The sequence below is a fragment of the Panthera tigris genome, chromosome A1 (genome assembly GCF_018350195.1).
Source record: "Panthera tigris isolate Pti1 chromosome A1, P.tigris_Pti1_mat1.1, whole genome shotgun sequence".
In the NCBI taxonomy this organism is placed as follows: domain Eukaryota; kingdom Metazoa; phylum Chordata; class Mammalia; order Carnivora; family Felidae; genus Panthera; species Panthera tigris.
The window spans coordinates 206,594,268-206,621,588 of NC_056660.1; the positions used below are offsets into that span (position 1 = coordinate 206,594,268).

General features: G+C 37.8%; 1 protein-coding gene across 1 annotated transcript in view; it reads left to right on the forward strand.

Annotated features, from left to right (window-relative positions):
• Positions 1 to 23,894, forward strand: part of C9 (complement C9) — a 53,390-nt gene extending 29,496 nt beyond the window's left edge. The window contains exons 6-11 of the mRNA XM_007095451.3: positions 2,348 to 2,617; positions 7,168 to 7,408; positions 10,264 to 10,389; positions 12,105 to 12,283; positions 22,267 to 22,498; positions 23,468 to 23,894. Of these exons, the coding sequence (XP_007095513.1) occupies positions 2,348 to 2,617; positions 7,168 to 7,408; positions 10,264 to 10,389; positions 12,105 to 12,283; positions 22,267 to 22,498; positions 23,468 to 23,493 (1,074 nt within the window). The 3' untranslated portion in view covers positions 23,494 to 23,894. The remainder of the gene's footprint in view (positions 1 to 2,347; positions 2,618 to 7,167; positions 7,409 to 10,263; positions 10,390 to 12,104; positions 12,284 to 22,266; positions 22,499 to 23,467) is intronic.
• Positions 23,895 to 27,321: the final 3,427 nt, after the last annotated feature.

Sequence of the window (27,321 nt, forward strand, 5' to 3'; positions counted from 1 at the left end):
CAGGCTCCAGGCTCTGAGCTGTCAGCACAGAGCCTGACGCAGGGCTCAAACTCACAGGCTGTGAGATTGTGACCTGAGCTAAAGTCAGATGCTTAACCGACTGAGCCACCCAGGCGCCCCTGGACAAATTTAACCTGCGTTTTCTTATTGGTAAAATGGGGAAGATTACAGAAATTATCTTAAAGATAAGAAATTAAATGTCTAATCCTACATAAACCACTTTTAACAGCCTCTGGCACAGAGTAAGCACTCAATAAATATTCACTATTATGGTTACCAACAGTGGACCTGCATATTAAATTTAATACATTTTTGTTAGTATCTACTATGTGACAGACACTTTACCAAGTCACGAGGTGATAGTGGTGTGTGGATAAGATAGACATGTTTCCAGACTTTTTGGAACTTACCATCTGAAAGTCTATTAAATAAGCAATCATAAAAGAAAAGGTCTTTCATTTTGTTTTACTTTAAAAGACATGACAGCTTATAGAAAATGGATTTGCTAGTCTGTGAGATTAGGAAAGACCCCTCCCCACTGAAGAAGTGATGTTTAAGCTAAGATTTGAAATAGGAGTGGGAATTAACCAGGTCAAGCTGCATAGCGTGTGTATGTGAGAGAACGTGTATGTGTTTGGTTTATGGGAGGATGGGGGAGGGGGAAAAGATGTCAGAGAACATTCTAGAAAGTAAAAGCAGCATAAATGGGCCCTTTGGTAGCAGGAAGCATAGGCTATGGAAATAGAAAAGTGTCTAAAGGGCTGGAGTACCCTCAGGGAGAGATTAACTTGGAGTAAGTCTAGTTTAGACTACCTCTTAAAGGCAGTGGGAAGACTGAAAATTTTTAAGCAGGGAAGTGACATGGTTAAGTTACTTTCCCCCTTTATATTGAGCACTTTCCCCAGGATCCCTTGATTTAATGAAAACTGTACACATTTTAGTCATTTCCATTAGATGGTAACTTTAGTTTCCCCGTCTGAGTCCATTCACGTCGGTATGACAAAATACCACAAACAGAGTAGCTTAGAAAAAGCAGAAAGTTATTTCTCACAGTTCTGGAGATGAGAATATCAGAAGTTCTGGAAGTCCAAGATCAGAGTGCTAATCTGGTTGAGTTAAGGTCCTCTATTAGGCTACAAACGTTTCACATCCTCACATCCTGGAAGGGGCTGGGGAGCTCTTTGGGCTCACGGGTATGAAAGCAGTAATCTCATTTGTGAAAGCCCCTCCCAAAGGCCACACCTCCTACCATCACATCGGGCACTGGGATTTTAACATACGCTATGAAACATAAAGTTTCAGACGATAGCATTCCCTGTGCGGAACAGTCCCCCAGTATATGCTAGGGAATCTGGTCCCAGCCACTGACTGAAGACATGGGCGTCTCTTTCTCGCACTGGAGCGACAGCCTATCGCAGAGGACCTCTGGAGAGAGAGGTTAATCACTGAGACTAGCAACCCTCCCACTCATATCTGACAATTGCCAAGTTGGCTAAGAATTTTTTAATTGAAAGTTTTAATTTTTAACTAGGTTGTTCAGTTCAGGATATTTTTTTTCCATGCAAAAAAAAAAAATGAATATGGTATAAAAAAAATGTGAAAAAGTCTGAACATCACAAAAGATTATTCAAGGAAATATAAGCCTGCTACCACTCAAGATTTCCAGATTTCCATTCCACAGTTCCCCTTCTCAAGGGCAAACACTCCCTGCTTTGTCTATTTTTCCAGTAATTTCCTATGCACGTAAAAGCCTTTTTTTGCTTGCTTGTTTTCCCTTATTTATTTATTTATTTACTTACTTACTTACTTGTTAACAGACAGTAGAAGTGTAAAGGTTAAGAGACAATGCAGAACTTAACCTTCCTGCTTAAATTAATCAACATGCAGAAACTATTCAAAACCGAGCTGGCCCAGAAGCCTTCCTGGTCAGGATTAGCTTTATCATTTCTTTCTTCCTTTCTTTTTTTTACACAAATGAAAGTATATTGCACATCTGTTACACAAATTGTTCTGTAATTATTAACATATTTAACATCTGAAAGTTTCGCTGTGTTCTCAGCCCTTCCTATGCGGTGTCTCATTGTATTATCTCATAACACCCTTTGGGCTCCCTCTGGTGAGTCTCTCTATTTCGCGGAAGGAATCTGACACACAAGAGAAGTTACTGTGTCCTGTTCTCAAGAGTCATGGAGCCCGTACTGGAGTCCAGCCATGTCGCTTCAGTGCTTCACTCTTAACTCCTTTGCTCAAATACCTTTCAAATCATTGCTTGATTTTTATTTTATTCCATGCTTATTTAGGGTGGTTTTCTGTATGTTGTTTTTAACATCTCGTGATTCTCTTTTAGACCAAAGCCGATAAAAACTTCAGAACTGAATATTATGAAGAACAGATGCAAGCATTCAAACAAATTGTCCAAGAGAGGACATCGAATTTTAACGCAGATATAAATTTAAAATTCACACCTACGGAAGCAATTGAACAGTCCAAAAGTAAACTTCAAGAAACTTCTGACAATAAAGCACCCCTAGGTATTACAAATGCTGAGGCTAAATTTCGATTTGGGTATTCCAAAAATGAAACTTACCAACTGTTTTTGACACATTCTTCAAAGAAGGTAAGTTCAAACACTTAAACAGAGAATATGATGGGATATTTTTCAAAATAACCAAACCCCTTCTTCATGTTTTTTAATTTTTTTTTAATGTTTATTTATTCTCGAGAGTGAGAGAGACAGAGCATGAGTGGAGGACGGACAGAGAGAGAGGGAGACAAAGAATCTGTAGCAGGTTCCAGCCTCAGAGCTGTCAGCATAGACCCCGATGCAGGGCTCGAACTCAGGAACCGCAAGATCACCACCTGAGCCGAAGTCGGATGCCCAGCCAACTGAGCCACCCAGGCATCCCCCTCTTTTATTTATTTATTTATTTTTTAAGATATGGGTTTAAAAATTTTTTTTCTTTATTTGTAAAGTTTATTTTTATTTTGAGAGAGAGAGAGAGACAGGAGGGAAAGGACAGAGAGAGAGAGAGAGAGAGAGAGAATCCCAGGCAGGCTCCACGCTGACACTGATATAGGGCTCGAACTCACAAACCATGAGATCATGACTTGAATCCAAACCAAGAGTCAGTGCTTAACAGATGAAGCCATGCAGGCACTCCCCCAAAACTGTTTCTTTTAAGTGTTTGGAGCACATAGAGCTCATTGGAAAGAGAGAGAAAAAAGAGAGAGAGGTAGTAATAGTCAACAAATCCTCAAATATGTAGCTAGAAGGTCAGGAAGAAGAATGCAGACTGGAGAAGAACTTGACAGGATCTGTAGTAGTATACGGCGGTGAGATGTTTGGTGGTGACGAACAGAGAACAAGCGTATTTAGAATTCAGAGCATACCTTTGGACTGAGATTGTGGTAATAGACTGTTCAATTTATGCTATCTTCAGAATTACAATGAAGAATCATACTGAGGAATTTTGGTAATTTACTGCAATGCCCTACACTGATGGCTATGTACTTACTATGAAGTGTCTCTAAAGTAATGATGCCATGAAATTATACACGTAGCATATGTAACTTGTCTGCTTCCTCTGTAATCACACCTTTAGTTTGAAGCTTTGCAAATGTGTTTGTTTTTTAATATTTAATCCCAATTTAGAATTTTGTTTCATCCCCCTTGAAATAAATATAGAATGTACTTTCTGTAATCAGTATGATGCTGGTAAAATGTTCCTTCTTCATTTTCTGATAACACAGTCACTTATTTAGATACCCGCTCCTCCTTTAAAAAATAATAATAATTCACTCTTAGTACTTTGCTCAATCATTATAATTGTTTTGTATGGGTCTGTACATTGTCTCTATATTAACATGCATACCCATCCAAAGTATGTAGTTGGAAAATCCTTTAAGTCATGCAGAAAATATTTAATGTGGATTTCCTACATGGCCAGGCACTGTTCCAGGTACTTAGGATACATTTGTGAACCAAACTGGAAAAGATTCCGGTCCTCATGGAACTGAAAGTTCATCACAGAGAGATAGATAAAACAAACATAAGCACAAAATAGCAAACCACATAGTATTTAGAAAGTGTTAAGTGCTATGGAATAAAGTGAAAAGTAGAGTAACAGAAGGGAAATCAGGAGTGCTGGGAAAATGGCAGTATTAAAAAGAAAGCTCAAGGAAATCTGAGTGAAGATTTGAAGGAGAGGAAATAACCAAATAGTCATATTTGGGATGATGCACCTGGCAAAAGGAACTGTTAGAGACGAGCCTGTCAGGTGGGAGCATATCTGTCCATTGGCCCAGAGTGAACCAGAAGGAGAATAAGTTAGAAAGGTTACCCTGAACCAGGTCATGAAATTTAGCTTTTTCTCTGAGTGGTATGGGAGGTCACTAGAATTATTTTTTAATAGAAGATTGACATACTCTAATATAATTTAAATGATAAGAAATATGAGAGTTAAGAGCAAAAGCAAGATTTGTTGAAAGCTATTGTAAGAATCCAGGTGAGTGATGATGGACACAAGTGTAGAGTCAAGCATGACTCTAAGGTTTTTCACCTGAGCAACTGGAAAGATGAAGTTGCTACCAAACGAGATAGATGGGGCACCTGGGTGGCTCAGTCAGTTAAGTGTCCCATTCTTGATTTGACTCTGGTCATGATCTTATGGTTTGTGAGATCAAGCTCCATGTTGGGCTCTGTGCTGACAGCATGGAGCCTGCTTGGAATTTTCTCTCTCTCTCAAAATAAATGACTACACATTTTGTAAAAAAAGAGAGAGAGAGAGAGAGAAGATCCAACACTAAACTCAAGGAACATCAATAGAAAGAGGAAGAAGCAGCAGAGGACAGCAAGATGTGGCAGGTATAATGCCCTAGAACCTCACTACTCAAAGGGTGGTCCATGGGTCAACAACATCAGCACCACTGGGAAGCTGGAACCTCAGCCTCTAAGCCAGACCTGCTGAATCAGAATTGCATTTTAACAAGATTCTACAGGTGATGTGTTCGCACTTTACAGCTTGAGAAGAACTGCCCTAGGAGATAAGAAAAGAAACTATCAAGGAGAAAGGAGTAATGAGCTGTGCCAAATGTGCTAATATGTCAAAGAAGAGGGACTAAGAAGTAATTGCTACCGGCTTTATCACTGTGAAGGTCACTGGTGACCTTGACAAGAGAAGTTTTGTTGAAGTAGTGAGGAGAGCTGAATGACTGGATTAGATTTAAGAGAAAATGGGGAGAGAGGAATTGAAAACAGCCAGTACAGAGAGTTCTTTAAATGAATTTTGCTTTTAATAAGGACAAAGAAATGGGTAGCAAATCATTAGACAAGTGAGGTCAAGAGATTTTGACACAGAAGGAACAACTTTATGTTTGGATGGAAATGATCTAATATCTACCTCTAAAATAAGTGGGGCCAAAGAACATAACGTCTTTCTGACAAGTTATACTCCTGATTTAGCAACAACGAAAAGGAATCCAAATATGTTTTGTGCATCCTTAAGACTCCACTGAGAATTATGATGGAGGTCATCAGGAGAACTCATATGATTTATTGTATATGGAGTAAGTTTCTTTAAGATTTTTGTTGAAGACTGAATCACCGACCATCACATGGAGTGAAGTTATACACTGTGAACAACTGTGCTTCCAGAACACAGAAAGTTTGGTGTGATGTTCATATATACCAAGATATACTTTTAAAAACTAATAATATGCTTTAAAACTCTATGCAATCAACATGTGTCAACCACTACTCTAGAAGAACCTTAAACGAACCATCTACAAAACCATAGGTGTCAATTATAGTTTAGTTTTGGCTGGGACAGTCTATGGTTTTCTCTTGGAAATTTAAGCCATCATCTCTGGGAATGATTAACTGTTCACCTATTTAGGTCTTAAAATATTGTCCACCTTATTATTACCAAAAATTGAGTGGGGTGTCTGGGTGACTCAGTAAGTTAAGCGTCTGACTCTTGATTTCTGCCCAGGTCATGGTAGCATCATTCATGATATCAAGCCCTGTGTTGGGCTCTATGTTGACAGCGTGGAGCCTACTTGAGATTCTCTCCCTCTCTGTCTCTGTCTCTGTCTCTCTCTCTCTCTCAGAATAAATAAATAAACTTAAAAAAAATTGAAAGTACATAGTAGAAGGAGCAGGGAGACCTGAAGCCTACATTTATAGGACCAATCACTGCACAGTCTATTTTTGTGATTTGGGGCAAATAACTTGATACCTTTGGATCAGACTTTCTTGGTCTGCAAAATGAGATTGGGCTGCATACATAATGTCTACTTTTTCTTTCATTGCCAACATTCTAAAATCAACTTAATGAGGTATAATTTATAAGCAAAAACACACAAATATTTTAAGCCTATAGCTCCATGAGTTTTGACTATTGTAGGTATCCATCCGTGTAACCACCTCCTCATACAAGATACAGAACGTTTCCACCACCTCAAGAAAATTCCGTCATGCCCTTTTTCAGCCACTCCCTTACTGCCTGAGAGGCAAGCTCTCCAGATTTCTCTGACTGTAGCTTAATTTCACCTGTTCTAGAACTTCATATGAGTGAAATCACATAGTACATACTCTTTTGTGCTTGACTTTTTTCATTCAGAGTACTATTTTTAAGATTTGTTTATATTATTGCATGTATCAGTAGTTTCTTCCTTTTTTATTGCTAACTGGTATTCCTTTGTGTGAACATACCACAATTTGTTTATCAATCTTCTGTTGGTGGACATTTGAGTTGTTTCCAGTTTTAAGCTATTCTGACTAAAGCTGCTATGAAAGTCTTGTATGGATCTTTTTGTGGGCTATTTTCTCATTGACCGTAGGTCAATATGTAGAAGTGAAATTGCTGGCCATAGGGTAAATGTGTGTTTACTTTTATAAGAAACTGCTAGGCAGTTCTCCAGGGGGATTAGACCATTCTACATTCCCACCGGCAGTGTTTGAGAGCCCCCGTGCTGCACACTTTCATCAACAGCTGGGACTAACAGCATTCTGAGTTTGCCACCCTACTGGGTTAAAGTATCTATGGTCACCAAAACAAAACCAACAAACACAAATTATTGCCTGGGGAAATCCTAAATTTTGTGATTTTTAACTTTGAAATAATGGCTACTAAACTCATATTTATTTTCTTCTGCCCTACAACAAAGGAAAAAGTGTTCCTGCATGTGAAGGGAGTAATTCATCTGGGAAGATTTACGATGAGAAGTCGGGATGTCATGCTGACAACAACTTTCTTGGAGGACATAAAAGCTCTGCCACCTACCTACGCAAAGGGGGAATATTTTGCATTTTTGGAAACCTACGGAACCCACTACAGTAGCTCTGGGTCTCTAGGAGGACTCTATGAACTAATATATGTTTTGGATAAAGCAGCCATGGAAGAGAAAGGTACACCTAGAAACAGAGCTCTTACCTCTAAAGCTGTTTTAACCAATCATTATTCCTGTTGCTAACCTCTTTCAATGATTAAAGGCTTTCAAATAAATTCCTATACACTGCTTCTTTGAGAGAACTCTCTCTCTCTGCCCTTTGGCATCAAAATCCTGTTAAAACAGCAAATAGCGAATTGACTTCTAGACCTCAAACACGATGACTTGATCATGAACTTGATCACGATGGCTTGATCATGACTTGATCAGCAGCACTACTACAAAATGCACAAAATTATACTGCAGTTTAAGATCAGTTGGCGACGATGCTTTGAGTGGAATACTACTTAAAAAGTAGAAAAAGTACAAGAGACATAATTCACATCATCTATTTCTTAATCGATAAATGGGTTCCATTACATGTTTGTCAATACTTTTCCAAAGGACTCTTGAGCATTGGAAGGGAAATAGTGTTCTAAATTTTCTCTGAGGGAGGAGGGAGAAAGTAATATTAAGATGTAAATCTAATGTCTTAAAGCAAAGGTGGAAAATTAGTTTTACCTCATAGAATGACAAGTTTAATCATATGGTGGTAGTTGAATTGACTCCACGTTGAGCAGATGTCTGATCACACTTGAAGTTATGGGAAAGAAGGCCATGGTTGATCATCAATGTCTGCCATGGGTTCAGGAAAGGCCTATGTACTACATAATTACCATACTGGCCTAAAGGTTTCATCTAAGCCTTTTAAGAATAAAGTGCATGCAAAGTGACTGTGTTAATAAGTTTTAATTACTCATTTCGTGAGAAATTGTGGCTAGTTGTAATATTCCTTACAGAGGAGATAGATGCCAGCATATCTCCTTTCTCTGCCCTCAAATGTTTTCAGCGTGTCTCTTAGGGAGGGAAGTGTTGCCAAAAAACGTTCCCGTGGCTCTTTCTCTTAGCCTCTGTCTGTTTCAAGTGAAGAATTGGATATGGCTATGAGCTTACAGCCGGACACTGTCCTCACGGTTTGTAAACATTTTAGAGATGAAACAACTATGAATAGCCAGAACTAACTGCTCTTGATGCCTCAGTCTAGTCTTGAGTGGGTAGAGGCGCTGCCAGGAGAAATGGAATATGAAGTTGTTTGACTTGTACTGCCTCACAGGGCTATATCCTGTGAGACAGCGTAATGAAGCCTCCTGAGTCCTGTCCGGCAGGCTATTTTGATAAATATCACATGGGCAAGGGGCACAAGAGGACTGTGTCTTGAGTGACCTGAAAATCAGAAGAGAAAGGCTCAGCAACGGTGATCAAAACACAAGGAACACTTTAGGCTAAGAGTTGCCTTGGTGAAAAAGCTCCATGAGCTAAAATCTTTAATCTTGGGTAACTCAGACCTACTCACTTAAATTTACTTATCATCTGACCTTAGTAGACAAGGATCATTAGGTCAATCCTTTGAAAAGGAAGTCATCCTTCTTGCTTCTTCATTGGCAATACCTGAGGACCAAACCACGTCCTACACCTAGATTTGGGATGTCCAGACCCTGTCTGGACAAGAAAAGACCCACAGCTGAGGCAGAAAATCTAAGCTCATTGGGATCACTTAGATATTTTCATACCCATCTTCGGAATCAAAGTCTTTATGCTTCCTAGGTTAAAGTTGGAAATCTAGTATTCTGGATTCCTTGCATGGCCTTCCATTTTTATCCTCCGTCTTCCTTTCATAGGGAAATCCACCTGATATTTTTCAAGTTCTCACTGGTTGTGGGTACACAAAAAATATTTGCTGAATAAATGAATGCTTAAATGTCCCCAGATCCCTACTTCTATATTTTACTATGAAACCCTGGGACTAACTTCACTTCTCCCTTTCCTTTTTCACAAAGCATTTGTGTGTGTGTGTGTGTGTGTGTGTGTGTGTGTGTGTTCTGAAATGATAAATAAGACTGAAAACTGACATGGTCAATGAACTGAGGCAGTTTACCCTTGTAATAAAATAATCATTTTCTCTGCTAAATAGATAATAAAGTATATACTTGAATTAAATATTAGGATTTTTCTTCCTAGTAACTGTAGTATCCACACACCAGTGAGTCAGCTTCCAAAACTGATGTCTACTAAGTAGCATTCATAGGACCAAAGCAAAGTTGTCGCATGTATAAGCCATCTGCTCAAAGCAATGAACTCACTACCTTAATGAACAGAGTCTTCCAAAGAGGAATCGGAGATGTTGATGCATCCCACAACCAAATTATGAAGTCAATACAGAGAAGTGCTTAACAGCCAGACAACTCTGGTTCATATGGTAACTTGGCTAATTGCTGAATCCCACTGGCAGGTAACTTATCTGCTCTGTCGTTCCATATCCTCGTCTGTAAAATGAGGATAATAGAACTTACCTTGAAAGGTTAATGTGAGGATTAAATTAATTGATGCTTGGAAAGATTTTGGGTATATGATGAGTATTCAATATATGTTAGACATCAAAGTCTGTCTTCCATGATGTTAGAAGTAAAGGACTTTACTGTAACTGCCCTATTCTGAGTGATGTCTCTTTTAAACAAGAAGTAAATTTATATGTCCTTTGTTAGTAAGTTGACGAGCAAATTCAAAAGGAGGCCACTAGATTCTAATATTATCCATTCATCAGTTGATGGACTTTTAGGCTCTTTCCATAATTTGGCTATTGTTGAAAGTGCTGTTATAAACATTGGGGTACAAGTGCCCTATGCATCAAAGCAGAGCAGATATGACCTTGCATTTGAGTTCAGTAATAATGTCTAGGAATCCGAGTATGTTTCTTACAAAATAGTACAATTGAAATGTATTTATTGAAGTAATTTAGACATTATTTAATGATTTTCAACTAAATACATTAAACAGGTGTTGAAATAAGGGATGTACAGAGATGCCTCGGGTTTAGTTTGGATGCTTCTCTGAATGCTGGAGCTGAACTCACAGGAAAGATCAATAAAAACGATTGTTTAAAGAGGGGTGAAGGTGGAACTGGTAAGTATGGCCTACCTCACTAGTTTAAAAAAAAGGAGGAGGTGTTGTCAATGAACACTGCCCCGTCACTATGAACTCTCTTTATTGTCCATCCTCTTTACTAAGCAAACAAACAAATAAAACCTTTGAGTGATTTAAAACTTTTATTTTGACAGTGGTATGAACACAAGTACCCATGGACATGTATTCATTGGAAACATCATTGCTCAGGCCACACAGTGTGCCGCTCTCGGAAAGGCACTTACACTGTAGTCTTTGTAGATTTGCACATTTATCCTGGCAATGGTAGAAGGCCAATGGTAGAAAACGTCTTCAGCAAAAATCTCCTTTCCCCCCCTAATCTTAGCAAAGTTTCTGAATAGGCTAGTGGCATACTGTATGTGACCATAAACAGAAGAGAAGACTGAAACCATTTCCCTAATTCAGCCTTCCTCCTGGCTCAAAACCCCTAATCCGCCTTCGTCCAATGAGTCAAAAGGTATAAACTTCCAGTTATAAGATAAATAAGTGCTGGAGATGTAATGTACAACCTGATGACTGTAGCTAACAGTGCCGTGTGATATACTGGAAAGTTGCTAAGAGAGCAGAAACTAAAAGTTTTCGGCCCAGGAAAAGATAAATTTTTTGTAGCTGTACGAGGTGATGCAGGTGGTAATCATTTTGTGATATATGTGTATGGCAAAGCATTCTTTCTAAGTAGACCTTAAACTTTTACAGTGTGTCAATTATATCTCAATAAAACTGGGGGTGGGGGGGAAGTAATCCCAACCCATCCTTAACATTCAACTAGTGCATAACTTTTTTAAAAACATAAATATCTTTAGTATAAATGTTGCTTGTGTTGTTAATACTTAGCAGATTTACAAGCATGAGACAGTGCTGGAGTGCTCAATTTTTACTCTAATCAGAAATCCCTGAGAATATTTTTGGACATACAAATGCTTGAGACTTCCCTTTAGAGAAGCAGCTGATAGTGGGGAGGCAGAGAGAGGAAAGCCTAGTATTTTTAAAAGCATACCCACCACTAACATGTGGTCATGATAAGAAACCACTGATGAGTGCAAAAAAAAAAAATTGAACTTGCCATCGAAAGTCCTAATTTCAATATTTGACCCTCAGGCTAGTCTTGGGCTAGTCACTCCACCTCTCTGAGTCTCAGTTTTCTCATCTATAAAAATGAAAAAAGATAAACAAAAATCTTCTTGAAATTCCTTCCAGCTCAAAAAATTTACAACTCTATGAGATTCACAAAAGTGTGTTAAAAGTCTGGAGAGAGAAACTGAAGGAGAGATGAGTAGGAATTTAGGCTGGAAAAAAATTTTGTTTTTCACCTGATTCTTTTTTACACTCTCTGATTTTTTTGGTAATATTAAATTAGTTTGAAGCAAAGTTATATAAAATGTAATTATGAAGTAAGTCTGAAAACAAAAAATTTCTAGTACATCCCAAAAGTCACGTTTAGTTCCCACGTAGGCATGGGCATAAGTGATGAATTTGGAATCATCAATGTATCTAAATCATCATTTTTTTTTAAGACAACTGGAGTCTACAATTGGCTACTAATAAAACCTGCTCTTGGAGATTTTGGGTGAAAAAATTATATAAGTAAAATTCAATAAATATATTAGACTATACTTTTTGAAAAGGCTCAATAAATGTTGATCAAATGTCACAGAACTATAAATGTTTCACTTATATCCTCTTTCTCTTCTCAGTAAACATCACTAGTGATAACCTTATAGATGATGTTATTTCACTCATAAGAGGAGGAACCCAAAAATATGCATATGAGCTGAAAGAGAAGCTTCTCAAAGGAGCCAAAACGGTTGATATGACTGACTTTGTAAATTGGGCCACTTCCTTAAATGATTCTCCAGTGCTCATAAGTCAAAAAGTAAGGGATGTTTATTTTCTTTTTTTTTTCCTATTATATAAGGTCCAATGAAAATTTTTATTTATTTATTTTTAAAGGTAATAATTTATTTTTATTTACATGCATATAATCATAAGCTTTTTATTTTTTTATTTTTTTAATATGAAATTTATTGTCAAATTGGTTTCCATACAACACCCAGTGCTCATTCTAACAGGTGCCCTCCTCAATGCCCATGACTCACTTTCCCTTCTTCCCCAGCCCCCATCAACCCTCAGTTTATTCTCAGTATTTAAGAGTCTCTTAAGGTTTGCCTCCTTCCCTCTCTGTAACTTTTTTTCCCCCCTTCTCCTCCCCACCCTGGTCTTCTGTTGAGTTTCTCAGGATCCACATATGAGTGAAAACATATGGTATGTCTTTCTCTGTATAACTTATTTCACTTATTTCACTTAGCACAACACTTTCCAGTTCCATCCACATTGCTACAAAAGGCCAGATTTCATTCTTTCTCATTGCCAAGTAGTATTCCATTGTATATATAAACCACATCTTCTTTATCCATTCATCAGTTGATGGACTTTTAGGCTCTTTCCATAATTTGGCTATTGTTGAAAGTGCTGTTATAAACATTGGGGTACAAGTGCCTCTATGCATCAGCACTCCTGTATCCCTTGGGTAAATTCCTAGCAGTGCTATTGCTGGGTCATAGGGTAGGTCTATTTTTAATTTTCTGAGGAACCTCCACACTGTTTTCCAGAGCGGCTGCACCAGTTTGCATTCCCACCAACAGTGCAAGAGGGTTCCCGTTTCTCCACATCCTCACCAGCATCTATAGTCTCCTGATTTGTTCATTTTGGCCACTCTGACTGGCGTGAGGTGGTATCTCAGTGTTGTTTTGATTTGTATTTCCGTGATGAGGAGTGACATTGAGCATCTTTTCATGTGCCTGTTGGCCATCTGGATGTCTGCTTTAGAAAAGTGTCCATTCATGTGTTCTGCCCATTTCTTCACTGGATTATTTGTTTTTCAGGTGTGGAGTTTGGTGAGTTCTTTATAGATTTTGGATACTAGCCCTTTGTCCAATATGTCATTTGCAAGAATCGTTTCCCATTCCATCGATTGCCTTGTTGGTTGTTTCCTTTGCAGTGCAGAAGCTTTTTATCTTCGTGAAGTCCTTCATTTTTGCTTTTAATTCCCTTGCCTTTGGAAATGTGTCGAGTAAGAAATTGTTGCAGCTGAGGTCAGAGAGGATTTCTCCTGCTTTCTCCTCTAGGGTTTTGATGGTTTCCTGTCTCACATTCAGGTCCTTCATCCATTTTCAGTTTATTTTCGTGAATGGTGTAAGAAAGTGGTCTAGTTTCAGGAATGTTTATTTTCAAATAGAAGACTTTAAAATTTTCTTATTAAATGTAACCATTGGTTCAGATGAACGGTTAACTTCTTCTGAAAGAGATGTGAGCATTCAAATGCACTCCTATGTCATCCCTGGAAAGAAGTGTGACATAGAGGAAAGGCATGACGTGTGGCATCACACCAGCCCAGGATGAGTTCAGCTCTCTGTCCTTCTCTAAATGTGTAAAGTTTTCTGACCTCTGCAATGCTAAATTCTCCAGGGCTTCATGTTTATTTTGAGGATTTAATAAGATTGCTTGTGTAGAGCCTGTAGCACAGACTGGCACCAAATAGGTGCCCAAGAATTGTTAGTTCCCTTCCATCTGCCCCTGGTTGTCCCTTGCCATCAGGTGGCATCATACCACCACTTCCAACACAGGAGAATCTTTAAGGGCCTTCATGAAAGGGAAGTGCATGAGGTCTCAGAAAATAAGACCAAGGGTGAGCGGTTCTTATGGTCCAGAAATTCTTTCTTTTTTGTATCTTGATTATAGTCTTGAGTTTATAAACCCATTAGTACTTATTTCTAGGGGAAACACACTGCATTGTAATCATAAAGATATAAATGCCAGTGTCATTTAGCCCCATCATTCTTCTCCCCAAACTAACTAAAAAGAGTAAGTGTTTTCCTTTATTCCATATTTGTTTTCCTACTTCCCTTTATAGCTTTCCATTTTCCCTGTGTGTTATAAAATTTTCCCTCAGGTCAAGTTATCTTTTACCTCAATTTCAGTTTGATTAACTTGAGTTACAGTCATGTTGGCATTTTGATAAGACTAGTTATTAGAGATTTTTGTCACTTCATCCCATTTTATTGTCTTTAAAGAATGAGTGAAGCTACCAAAACCATCTCATTTATGAGAGGGAAGAAGTCGGAAACTGGAAAATTGTAGTCTTTTCCTTTTAGATTGCAGAAATCTAGCCATTCATAAATGTGCTGACATATCTATGAAACTTCAAATATTTTGCCCCACAGGTAGGACAAAAAGGGAGAAAAAGTTGGCCAAATTTGTATGTCTATATGTGAAATTAAAGCCAGAAGAGATCCTTTTTGTTTTATTATGTTTAAATAATATTTATTTGAAATAATAATTATTTGAAACTCAATAAAAATAGATCTGTCAGAAAATCTTAAATAAGAATTAATTTGGGAGATGTTTACATCCAGATGGACACAAATTGTCTTGTTTTCTCATCTCTAAATTCAGCTGTCCTTGTATGGATCCAAACTTGTTCCCTGATCTTTATCGTAGTCCAGTGTATTCTAGAGCCAATTTAAAGAATCTCAAGTAAATAAAGCATCTGCTGAAGATTTACTACTAGATTTACCAGAACTATTCAAAGACCTTCATTAACTCTATGGGACAGTCCTGCTGGCTGGATGCAAAGTATAGTTTATCCTATTTTCAAGGGCAACTATTGACTCCAGATATTTATTTATTTATTTATTTATTTATTTATTTATTTATTTATATATAAATAAATGGGGGGGAGTGCAGAGGGAGAGAGAGAATCTCAAGCAGGTTCCACACCCAGCATAGAGCCCAACCCAGGGCTCAATCTCATGACCATGAGGTCATAACCTGAGCTGAAATCAAGACTCAGACACAACCAACTGAGCCACCCAGGTGCCCTGACCTCCAGATTTTTAGATTAGTAGGCATTCCATCTAAAATACCTGTATAATCTTCTTTATTCATACATGGGAAGCCTGGACTTTTCAGATCAATATTCTACCTAAGAAAATGGCAACTATAGTGAGTCACCCAGCAACCACTTTTTAAAATTTATCTTCTTGTACATAAAGTTCAGAAAACAGTTAAAATATTGTGTTCTTTATCGACTTTGCATGACTTTTAAATCCCTAAAGAGATATGAGATATAGTGTGGTTTGACCTTGAAATAGATTCCAAGTTATTTTGATTTTATAAATGCAGTAGAAGTGTTTTTTTTTTTTGTTTTGTTTTGTTTTGTTTTGTTTTGGTTAGTTAGAAGCTATTCCATGAGGTAATTAAGCAATCTATAATCACTAATTAATTCTTTGGTAAGTTGAAGCATTCTATTGTCTATGGATGACACCTTCAAACATCAGGGATAGTCTTAAGAATTGATCCTTCTATTTAACTATTTAAAGAATTGGTGAAACCTCTTGCCACCCACACTCCCCACCACACTAAACTATTAACTGGCTTATGTTTAATCCTCTGAGCAAATGAAATCCATTATCTAGATATTTATGTTGCAAACAGTTTATCTTGGAGAAAACACTGGGAGGTTATATTACTCTAAAGAATTTCACACAGATTTTCTAAGTAAAGCAGTTATATATAACACAACACAACATAACAGCATAATTTATTTTTCCACACTAAACTAAGAAAAAATAAAATAAAAAATAAAGTAACTATGGCCATGCTCTATGAAGTAGAACCTCATGGCTCTGATTCTCCATTTGTCCGTGTGCTTCAGCAGACCCCAAACCTCTGTTTGAGGAATGTGTTGACCCAGCCCAAGAATTTTTTCTCAGCCCTTCTTCAGGCAGAGGAGAAAGAGCCTCACTTTCAGTATTCGCTTTTGTCAGAGTCTTCAACTTTCATGAAAGTATATTATTTCTATTTCCAGCTGGCCTGAATGTTAACACAACATTTCTACATTTTATCTCAACAGAATAGCTGAACTTTGGTTTCTTCTTAAGCTTACCACTACAAACTAGTTATAAAAATGTCAGTTGAGGAAATTACATTTATTAATGATTGCCTGAGAGATATAAAGTTTATTATTTCCTCTAAAGCAATAGCAGCAGAGATCAGTATAGCTAGCATGTAGCAAATTGGCTTCCTGTAAAGTTTTGTTTTTGCCAAGTTATATAACTCACTGCTTTATTTACTAAAAGGATGTTACATAATACAGTGTCTCCTTTATGAGCACTCATGGGAAATATTACTCTTTAAACTCAGTTTCATGGATCATTTTGTTTCTCTTGTGAACGACGTAAATATTTCTTAAATGCATGTGACCATTAAATTCAGTTGTCTTACTTAGTGCACTAGAAAATATCCCCAAATTTGTGACCCACCTCATGCCAATGGGTCAGTACTCCTGGCATGAATTTTGTGTTGCCTTTGCCTTCATCTTGCCTTTTATCCTCCATCCTCCCTCTCTTGTTTCCCTTAACCAATCTTATGCACCCACATGTCAAGCTATATTGAGCACTTTCTGGAACAACCTAGGTAATAATGAATCATTTACCTGCCATTTTTGTTGTGCAACTCTTCGCAGTGAGGCATCGGATGTTAAAGAGCATAAGTATTTCAAGGACCTGTAGTCACGGTGCTCTGTGTTGTCCTCATTACAGTTATAAAGATGTAGTGAAAGTCAGTCCTAACTCACTTGTATAGGGATAAAAATAACACTCATATGGGGCGCCTGGGTGGCTCAGTCAGTTAAGCCTCCAACTCTTGATTTCAGCTCAGGTCATGATCTCATGGTTTGCGGGCTTGAGATCCACATAGTGCTCTGCACTGACAATGAAGGAGTCTGCTTGGGATTCTCTCTCTGTATATATAAGAAACTTCAATTTACTTCATTTTATTTATTATTTTTTAATGTACTTCATTTTTAAACTCTATTTCAATTTATTTGTATGTTAGCATGTTTCATGACTACAAATAGTAGAAAGATACAATTAGCTAGTGTAGGAGACAAAGGAGAACTGTTCTCTTAACTAATGGAAAGCCAAAGTTTATCAGAAAAAGACACTTCACCAAGTACATTTTCATTGTTCTTTGTCTTCTTGAGGGAGTTTTGCCTCCAGGGTTTGAGGCTTCTCTGAAATTATGGTCATTACATGACCTTCCTCTTTATCTCTTTGAACACTTTGTTTATGCATTTCTTCCACATTGTCGTTTCCCCATGACCCTCTCTTCCTGTATCTCAGATTATCTGGCCTTGACTTTCCTTTAAAAGGTAAAACAAGATGAATGTCTTTTCCCAAAAATCAAAATAACTCTGCTACATGCTTATGTTGTTCATGCCAATGTGGCAATGTCTGTAAGAGGCTACTTTCTTCCAAATAAATATAACATAGTTAAAATCTAAATCCTATATACTAATTTATAAAAGAGTGTGCTGGTGAACATTTGCATTGACTGTGGAAGTTCTTGGTATATTCTGGATATAAGCCTAGTCTCACTTAAAGGTATTATAAAAGGTTTTTTTTTCATTTGAGGACCTTCACCTTTCAATGATATTTTTTGTAACAGATGTTCTCCTTTTTGCTTTTTATTTGGAAATAATTTTAGACTTACTGTAACATGGCATAAATAGTACAGACAGTAAACCTGCAAAAATAGCACAGAGTTCACATGCACCCTATAACCGGCAGCCCCTGATGTTAACAACTTACACAACCATCGTGCAGTTAATCAAAATAAGAAAATTAGCATTGTCTAACCTACAGAGCTTATTTAAAATTCACCAGTTTTTCCCCTAATATCTTTTATCTGTTCCAAGATCCAATCAAGATCCCACACTGCAACTAGTTGTAACGGCCCCTTAGTCTCCTCGATTCTGGGACAGTTTCTCAGACTTTTCTCATCTTTCAGGACCTTGACATTTTTTGATGAGTCAGCTGTTATGTCAAACGTCCCTCAATTTAGGCTTAGAGAAGATTGAGGTTATCCATTTGGAAAGATACCACAGAAGTGACGTTGTGTCCTTCTCAGTACATCATATCAGGAATTATAATGTTGTTTTTTTTTATTTTTTATTTTGACATAGTCAAATATATATGTATTTCCTTTCATTATAGTTAGTGCCATTATGTCCTGTTTAAAATCTTTCCCTACTTCAAGGTCTTGAAGATGCTGCCCTATATATTTTCTTGCAGGAGCTTTATTGTTTTGCTTTTACTTTTTGATCTACAATAAAACCAGATTTGTTTTTCTGTGAGTGACATAACCTTTGAAGTGACCTTTTAAGAAATCTCCTATGAATATCTCATTGTCCAAGAACAATTTCTATCATTGATTATATCTATCAAAATCAAATATCAGTCTACTCTCAAAGTGCTATGACTTTTTACTTAGATGATTTTAAGATCTACTCCATTATCTTTGTTTTTTTAGTAGTTTTACCCTGATATGGCTATGTGTGAAAAGAAAAAATTATAGCCTTGCTCTTCATTAATGGGGTACCTCTGTATCTTCCACTGGCTTGTTTTACTCTCAGCCATTAACTCTTCAAATATTGCTTCTTAAATATTCTCTCCTTCTGGGACTCAAATTATATGGATCTTTTCTCTTCTCCCCCTATCCATTTTTACTATTATTACTTTAGAGAGAGAGTGGGAGAGACATAGAGCTCCAGCATGGAGCCCAATGTGAGGCTTGATCCCACAATTCTGGGATCATGACCTGAGTCAGAATCAAGAGTCAGATGCTTAACTGACTGAGCCACCCAGTCACCCTGTCTTTTATGTTTCCTACCTTCTTTCTGTATTTCCCAATCTTTTATCACTTTATGCTTCATTGTCAGTATTTTCTCCTTACCTATATCCTAATTCATTAATTTTGCTTCTGTTGTATCACAGCTTCTATTTAACCAGTCCATAAACTGGCATATTAATGCCAACTTTTTTTTTTTTTAACATTTATTCATTTTTGAGAGACAGAGAGAGACAGAGCGTGAGTGTGGAGGGGCAGAGAGAGAGGGAGACACAGGATCTGAAGCAGGCTCCAGGCTCTGAGCTGTCAGCACAGAGCACGGTGGGGGGCTTGAACTCACAAACCGTGAGATCATGACCTGAGCAGAAGTCAGAAGCTTAACCGACTGAGCCACCCAGGCACCCCCAAAATGTTTATTTATTTATTTTGAGACAGAGAATGAGCAAGGGTGGGGGAGACAAGAGAGAGAGGGAGACACAGAATCCAAAGCAGGCTCCAGGCTCTGAGCTGTCAGCACAGAGCCCGATGTAGGGCTCGAACCCATGAACCTCAAAACGGTGACCTGAGCTGAAGTCAGACGCTTAACTGACCAAGCCACCCAGGTACCCCTAATATCAACTTATAATATCTCTATTTGTTTATTTTTCCCAAGTCCTCTGTTTTAAAAAGTAACTTCTGGTTTTCTGCCACAATTGCTGATCTTCTCCCTTATGGCCCGACTCATGTAAACATAGTGCTTCAAAAGTCTGTCTGGTAGATCAAATCTTGTCATCCTCACAGCTCTGCTTTAGCTTCTAGGGTTTCTACTGGTTCTTGTTCATGTCACCTTGTTTCCTTGTGTACCTAGTTATTTTTATTGGGCACTGAATATTACACTTTAAAAATTCTTCTAGGAGTAGCGTGAGGTCTTAGAATGATTTTCTTTTCTTCCAAAGAAAATATATGTTTACATCTGGAAAGCTTCTGGGGTTACAATGATTCAAGATTTTTTTTAATGCGAACCAGACTGCAGTCTCTGCAAGGCCACCCACTTCTGGCTCCCTCTCACTTCCAGGACTGTAGGGCTTTGGGTCCCAACCCAAAGCATGGCTTCTTTTCCTTTGCTGTCCCTGAATACCAACCTTTCCCCCCACCCCCACCAGCCCAGTGATGTGCTCCTTTACCTCAGTCCCTCTGCAGCCTGTTCCCAAATTAGGCAAATGTGTCAAAAGGGGACTGTGGCCCAAAAATACTAAGCTCACCTCCCTGAATTTCCACCTCCTCCCAGAACGTAGCCGAATATGTATTACCTCATTAACTCTCCAGGGCCTTCAAGCAGATTTTTAATTTTGGTTTTATTTGTCATTGTCCTCAGAGAAAAAAAGTTCAGTTGACATTATTCAATCCATCATTACCCACATGTAGTATTTTTGTTTTAATCTCTTTCTTGAGTCTTTGGATTCCAGTTCCTTTTAAATTTGTAGCCTCCTGTTTCAAAGTGCTATGCCACACAAGGACCTCAGTTTCTAATGATTTATTTACTCAAAGAAGTCTTTGAGTCACACAACTGAATTTGCTGATATAGACACCTTCTACATATGTTATGGCTTTTCCACCATAAGAATTTTGTTGTTGTTGTTGTTGTTGTTGTTGTTGTTGTTGTTTTAGAGAGAGAGCTAGCGAGTGGGGGAGAGGGGCAGAGGTAGAGAAAGAGAGAATCACAAGCAGGTTCCAGGCTCAGCGCAGAGCCTGAGACAGGTCTCAATCCCAGGACCCTGGGATGCTCAACTGAGTGAGCCACCCAGGCACCCCACCACCATAGCGACATTTCAAATTCTGTATGACTGGAATGCTCCTCTTTCTGTCCCAGCACCTCAAATCTCAGCGGAAGGGTCATTTTTCTCAGGAAAGCCCTTCCAAGCTTCCTCGATTCAGTTGTAGCAACTATGTATTTGACCCCAGGAATTTATGCAGAAGAAACCATATTACTTCATTTTCTTTAATTCTAATTAAATTTCGTATTGAGATTCCATCCCTTCCTACTGCTGGAAAATTCATCCTTTAATCATTTGTTGGATGGGGTTCAGGGAGGTCTTATTGCCCAGATCAATACAAGAACCCTGATGCTTCAGTTGGGAAACTGGGAATATATGTATATATTTAATCCATGGTGGTCACCCTAATAACCTCATTGTTCAAACTCACACGTTCCCTTGAAGTCAAGTGGTTCCAAGCCTTCTATGCCAAGATTGTACATGGGAGTTCCTGGCAAAACTGGATCCCTAGTCCTTGATATGGACCTACCTTCTCTAGGGACTCTCTGCTTTTCCTCAAATAGCTGCCAGAGACCCAGTTTATGGTTTCTTGTCCCCTGAGGGACGTACTAAGTCAGGAGGAACCTCCTGCCTCAGTGGCATTCTTCTCACACCCTTTCTCCCAGTAAAAATTCCTCAGTGAGTTCAGGCTTTTATGGGTGGGGGAAAGCCAACAAAGAATTTGCCTTCAGGGGCTTTCTGATCTTGGCCTTGCACACAAAGCCCCAGTTTGACAAGAGACACTTGTCCTGTTGGAAGAGAGGAGGAGGGGAAAAGGCAGCATAAACAATTCACAAAATAATGTCAGTATGTTATCCTGAGAAAAGTTTAAGTCCATGATTGTCCGTTTTTAAAACACATATACCCATCCCATATAGTACCTATCATGGTTTCCATTTTATCTGTGTGATTATTTTAATATCAGTTTTCTTGCTTGCATAATGTGACCTCCTTACCTCCATAATGATCACAGAGATCATGCCTAGCTTCGATCACTCCTATAGTCTATCAGCAAACATCATACCTGCCAATAATAATCATTCAATAAGCCTTTGTTGAGGGGCACCTGGGTGGCTCAGTCGGTTAAGCGTCTGACTTCGGCTTAGGTCAGGATCTCACGGTCTGTGAGTTCGAGCCCCGCGTTAGGCTCTGTGCTGACAGCTCTCAGCCTGGAACCTGCTTCGGATTCTGTGTCTCCCTCTCTCTGACCCTCCCCCATTCATGCTCTGTCTCTCTCTGTCTCAAAAATAAATAAACGTTAAAAAAAAAAAAACCTTTGTTGAATTAATGAATGGACAAATAATTCAGTGAATGGTACTGCACAAGCTCCATCAGTAGAAAAAGTTCTAAAATTAAATATTTTGCTTTCTTGTAGCTGTCTCCTATATATAATTTGGTTCCAGTGAAAATAAAAGACGCACACCTAAAGAAACAGAATTTAGAAAGAGCCCTTGAAGATTATATCACTGAATTCAATGTGAGGAAATGCAACCCATGCCAACATGGAGGTACTGTGATCCTGCTGGATGGAGAATGTCTGTGTACCTGCCCAATGGCATTTACAGGAATTGCCTGTGAAACCAGAAAAAAGTCAAAAACTTCTCAAGGTGAGAGCAACTTATTTTATATCACTAGGGACAAAACTATGCATTTTGAGGTTACTTAATTTGAAAATTAGGTCTTAAATTAACGTGTATTAAACGTCTAGGCTATCCATGTAAACAGAGGATAAATAGTGAACACATAAAATGGACAAAGCAGACTTTATAGGTCTTTTAGCATGCAATTTTACATCTTCTGCCTCTACATTTAAACAGAACTATTATTTTTTTAACTGTAATGATTGGCCCTTGAACAACATGAGTTTGAACTGAATGAGCCCACTTATATGTGGATATTTTACAGTATAGTACTCTACATATATTTTCTCTTCCTTACAACTTTCTTAATAAAATTTTCTTTTCCCTAGCTTACTTTATTGTAATAATACACTATATAACACATATAACATACAAAGTGTGTATTAATCAACTCTTTATGTTATTGGTAAAGCTTCTGGTCAACAGTAAGCTCTTAGTAGTTAAGGTTTGGGGGAGTCAAAAGTTATACACAGATTTTCAACTGTGTGGGGCATCAGTACCCCTAACCTTTGTTAGCATTGTTCAAGGGTCAACTGTAATTTTTTTAAGCAAGTAAGCAAAATTCCTAATCTCTCTAAAAGTCTTTTAATATTTTTCAGTGAAGGTTTCTTCACATGTTCTTATAAATACCCTTGCATAAGATGCACTTCAAAGTTGAATACCCAAGACCTATGTCTTGTAAGTTTGCTTTTTCGGATTGCAAGAAACAGATACAGACAATACAATCGCCTCCACAATTACAGTTCGTGTTTATGAAGATCTGAAATATAATTTATCACTTTTAAAGATACAAAACCCTCTCAAGATATTCAAAAATTGTTGTAGCAACCTAATTATCTTGTTGTTAATACTGTAATAACACTGCCATTTTCATGACTCAGTTTATCTCTCTCTTTATCACCTCTGCTTCTACTGCTTCTGACTATCTTTTCTCAGTGCCTTCTGCATTCAAAATTTCCTAAGACTCTATGGAGGATGTCATGGTACACAGCCCGGGTCTGCCTTCAGGATCAAGCACCCATCCCCCACCTCCTATGAGTGTTAACCTGCTGACATTTCACAGCTGAGTCTCTCTTCAGGAATTGCCCTGTAACAAGGGAGTGGTGCCCAAGATTATGCTCCCAATCTGAAAGAAGCCCATATCTGATAACTGGTCAATGTGGTTGGTATCTGATGGGCCGTCCCTCTTGCGTCAATCGGGACAGCTCTGGAGCACTATTCAGCTTTGGAGCTTCTTGTATGATTTGCTGAAGCCTCTGTTGCAAGAGCATTACAATTGAACTTCCCCTTATTCCCAATTGTGCTCCCCATACTCCTAACATATTTTCCCCCAAAACACATGCTAATAAATCTATTGCATACAAACTCAGATGCTCGGAGTCTCTTTCCAAGGAAATGCTATCTGCTACAAAATCTGGTTGGGTCAATTGAATATTATTCCATTATCCAATACATAGTGTTCCGAATAGGAGGAATTTCTAATGATAGCATAAGCTCCTGGCCTTCCTTATGTCTGTTCTATATATAGCGGACTTTTGCCAAGGCACTGACTTTTGTTTCAAACATATATGGACACAGTAGCAGGGTCAATTATCTAAAACAAGGTTTTTATATGTTTGCTTTAATTAAAAGCAAACACTAGACTGTGGGCACAGAAGGTGCTTGGGACTCATGGACTCACAGTAAGATACACTTGTAAAAGACTAACCAAAGACTTGAATTTGGGGAAGGTGTTCAGGAACTATTTGGTATTATTATTATTATTGATGCTCATCTCTACATCTTTTTCTTAATATGCAAGCAAATAAGAAACGCACACACACACCTTCCTTCTCGATTTGTGTTCTTAACCCAATGGTAGTAAAGTATATACACTGATCCATGTCTGGTTTCATCACTTAAAATATATCTTAGAGATGTTTCCTTATTGTTTATTATTATTATTATTACTTATTCATTTTTATTTAAGCTAAAAAAAACAGATCACCAATTTCTCCCATTCCACCCCCACCTCCACCTCTCACAACCACCAATCTGTTCTCTGTATCTATGAGTTTGGTGTTTTGTTTTTCTGTTTCTTTAGATTCCACATATAAGAGATTATATAGCACTTCTCTTTCTCTGTATGACTTATTTCATTTGCCATGATGCCCTCAAGGTGCATAAATGTTATTCTTTTTTATGGCTGAATAATATTCCATTGCATACATATACCACAGTTTCTTTATCCATTTATCCATTGATGGACACTTAAGTTGCTTCCATGTCTTGGCTATTATAAATAGGGCTGCAATAAACATAGGGGTGCGTATATCTTTTTGAGTTAGTGTTTTCATTTTCTTCAGATAAATAACCAGAAGATAAATAACCAGAAGATCCACCAGAATTGGTGGATCATATAGTTCTATTTTTAATTTTTTTAGGAAACTCCATAACATTTTCCATAGTGGCTGCACCAATTTACATTCCCACCAGTAGTGTGCGTGGGTTTACTAACACTTGTTATCTCTTGTCACATCTTCACTAACACTTGTTGGTTTTTTTATCTTTTTGGTAATAACCATTCAAACAGGTGTGAGGTGATATCTCCCTGTGGTTGCGATTTGCATTGATATTAAGCATCCTTCATGTTCCTATTGGCCATCTGTATGTCTTTTTTGGAGAAATGTCTATTCAGATCTTCTTCTACCCATTCCTTAATCAAGCTATTATTATTATTATTATTTGCTATTGAGTAGCATGAGCTCTTTATGAATTTTGGATATTAGCCCCTTATCAGATATATGGTTTGCAAATATTTTCTCCCATTCAGTAGGTTGCCTTTCCATTTTGTTGATGTCCTTTGCTGTGCAGAAGCCTTTTAGTTTGCTGTAGTCCCACTTGTTTTTTGCGTTTTGTGTTTTGTTTTTGTTTTTCTGTTTGTTTTTTGTTTTTGTTTTTTTGCTTTTGATGCTTTTGCTTTTTGTGTTAGATTCAAACAGTCACTGCCAAGACCCATGTCAAGGAGTTTCCTATGTTTTCTTCTAAGAGCTTTATGGTTACAGATCTCACCTTCAAGAACTTAATCCATTTTGAATTAATTAATCCTACCCTATTGGATTATTTTCATACTTTTATCTCTTTGAAGATGTTAAACATGTTCATTTGGGAGTCTTTCTCTAGTTGCTCGAGAATATATAATTTCTGCACTGCAATTTTTTGCCTATTGAGTGTACTAATTCATTCTCATGGCATTCTTTTCTGACTTGTGTACTTAGTAATTTTTTTGTTACAGGCTTAATCCTCAGTGGAAATTGTTTCCTGTGGGAATCCTGTTACTCTGGGTAGTCTTAAGGTTCACTTGTTTTTTATGAAGTCCTGTTGTTTTCATTTATTTTGTACCAGTTTTTTACGTAAGTTTCTTCATTCAGTTTCCATATTTTGTGTTTAACGGATAATGAAGATCAAGTTCCCTTCCCCTATATACATGATAGTTCTAAGGACACTAGTGTCTTCTGGTTGACTTTTCATACCTGACCCAGGATGGTCCACCAGTTCCCAGATGAGACACTAGATTATGGTGCAATCTTTCTTGCTGAATCTTTCTCTCAAAGGAAGCTCTTCCAGACAACCCATTTCCTACAAAATGTTCAGTTCCAGCATCCCATTTAAATTGGGATTGAAAACCTTAAACATCACCTTTTTTTTTTAATTTAATTTTTTTTTATTTTTTTAAATTTACATCCAAATTAGTTAGCATATAAGGCAACAATGATTTCAGGAGTAGATTCCTTAATGCCCCGTGCCCATTTAGCCCATCCCCCCTCCCACAACCCCTCCAGTAACCCTCTGTTCTTCTGTCGGTTGCCTTTTAGTTTTGCTGATTGTTTCCTTTGCTGTGCAGAAGGTTTTTATTTTGATGAGGTCCCAGTAGTTCATTTTTGCTTTTGTTTCCCTTGCCTCCAGAGATGTGTTGGGTAAGAAGTTGCTGCAGGCGAGGTCAAAGAGGTTTTTGCCTGCTTTCTCCTCAAGGATTTTGATGGCTTCCTGTCTTACATTGAGGTCTTTCATCCATTTTGAGTTCATTTTTCTGTTTGGTGTAAGAAAGTGGTCCAGGTTCATTCTTCTGCATGTCGCTATCCAGTTTTCCCAGCACCACGTGAAGAGACTGTCTTTATTCCATTGCATATTCTTTCCTGTTTTGTCAAAGATGAGTTGGCCATACGTTTGTGGGTCCATTTCTGGGTTTTCTATTCTGTTCCATTGATCTGAGTGTCTATTCTTGTGCCAGTACCATACTGTCTTGATGGTTACAGCTTTGTAGTATAGCTTGAAGTCTGGAATTGTGATGCCTCCTGCTTTGGTTTTCTTTTTCAAGATTGCTTTGCTATTCAGGGTCTTTTCTGGTTCCATACAAATTTTAGGATTATTTGTTCTAGCTCTGTGAAGAATGCTGGTGTTATTTTGTTAGGGATTGCATTGAATATGTAGATTGCTTTGGGTAGTATCAACATTTTTAACAATGTTTGTTCTTCCTATCCAGGAGCATGGAATCTTTTTCCATTTTTTTGTGTCTTCTTCAATTTCTTTCATAAGCTTTCTGTAGTTTTCAGTGTATAGATTTTTCACCTCTTTGGTCAGATTTATTCCTGGTATTTTATGGGTCTTTTGTGCAACTGTAAATGGGATTGATTCCTTGATTTCTCTTTGTCAATTCATTGTTGGTATATAGGAATGCAACCGATTTCTGTGCGTTGATCTTACATCCTGCAACTTTGCTGAATTCATGAATCAATTCTAGCAGTTTTTTG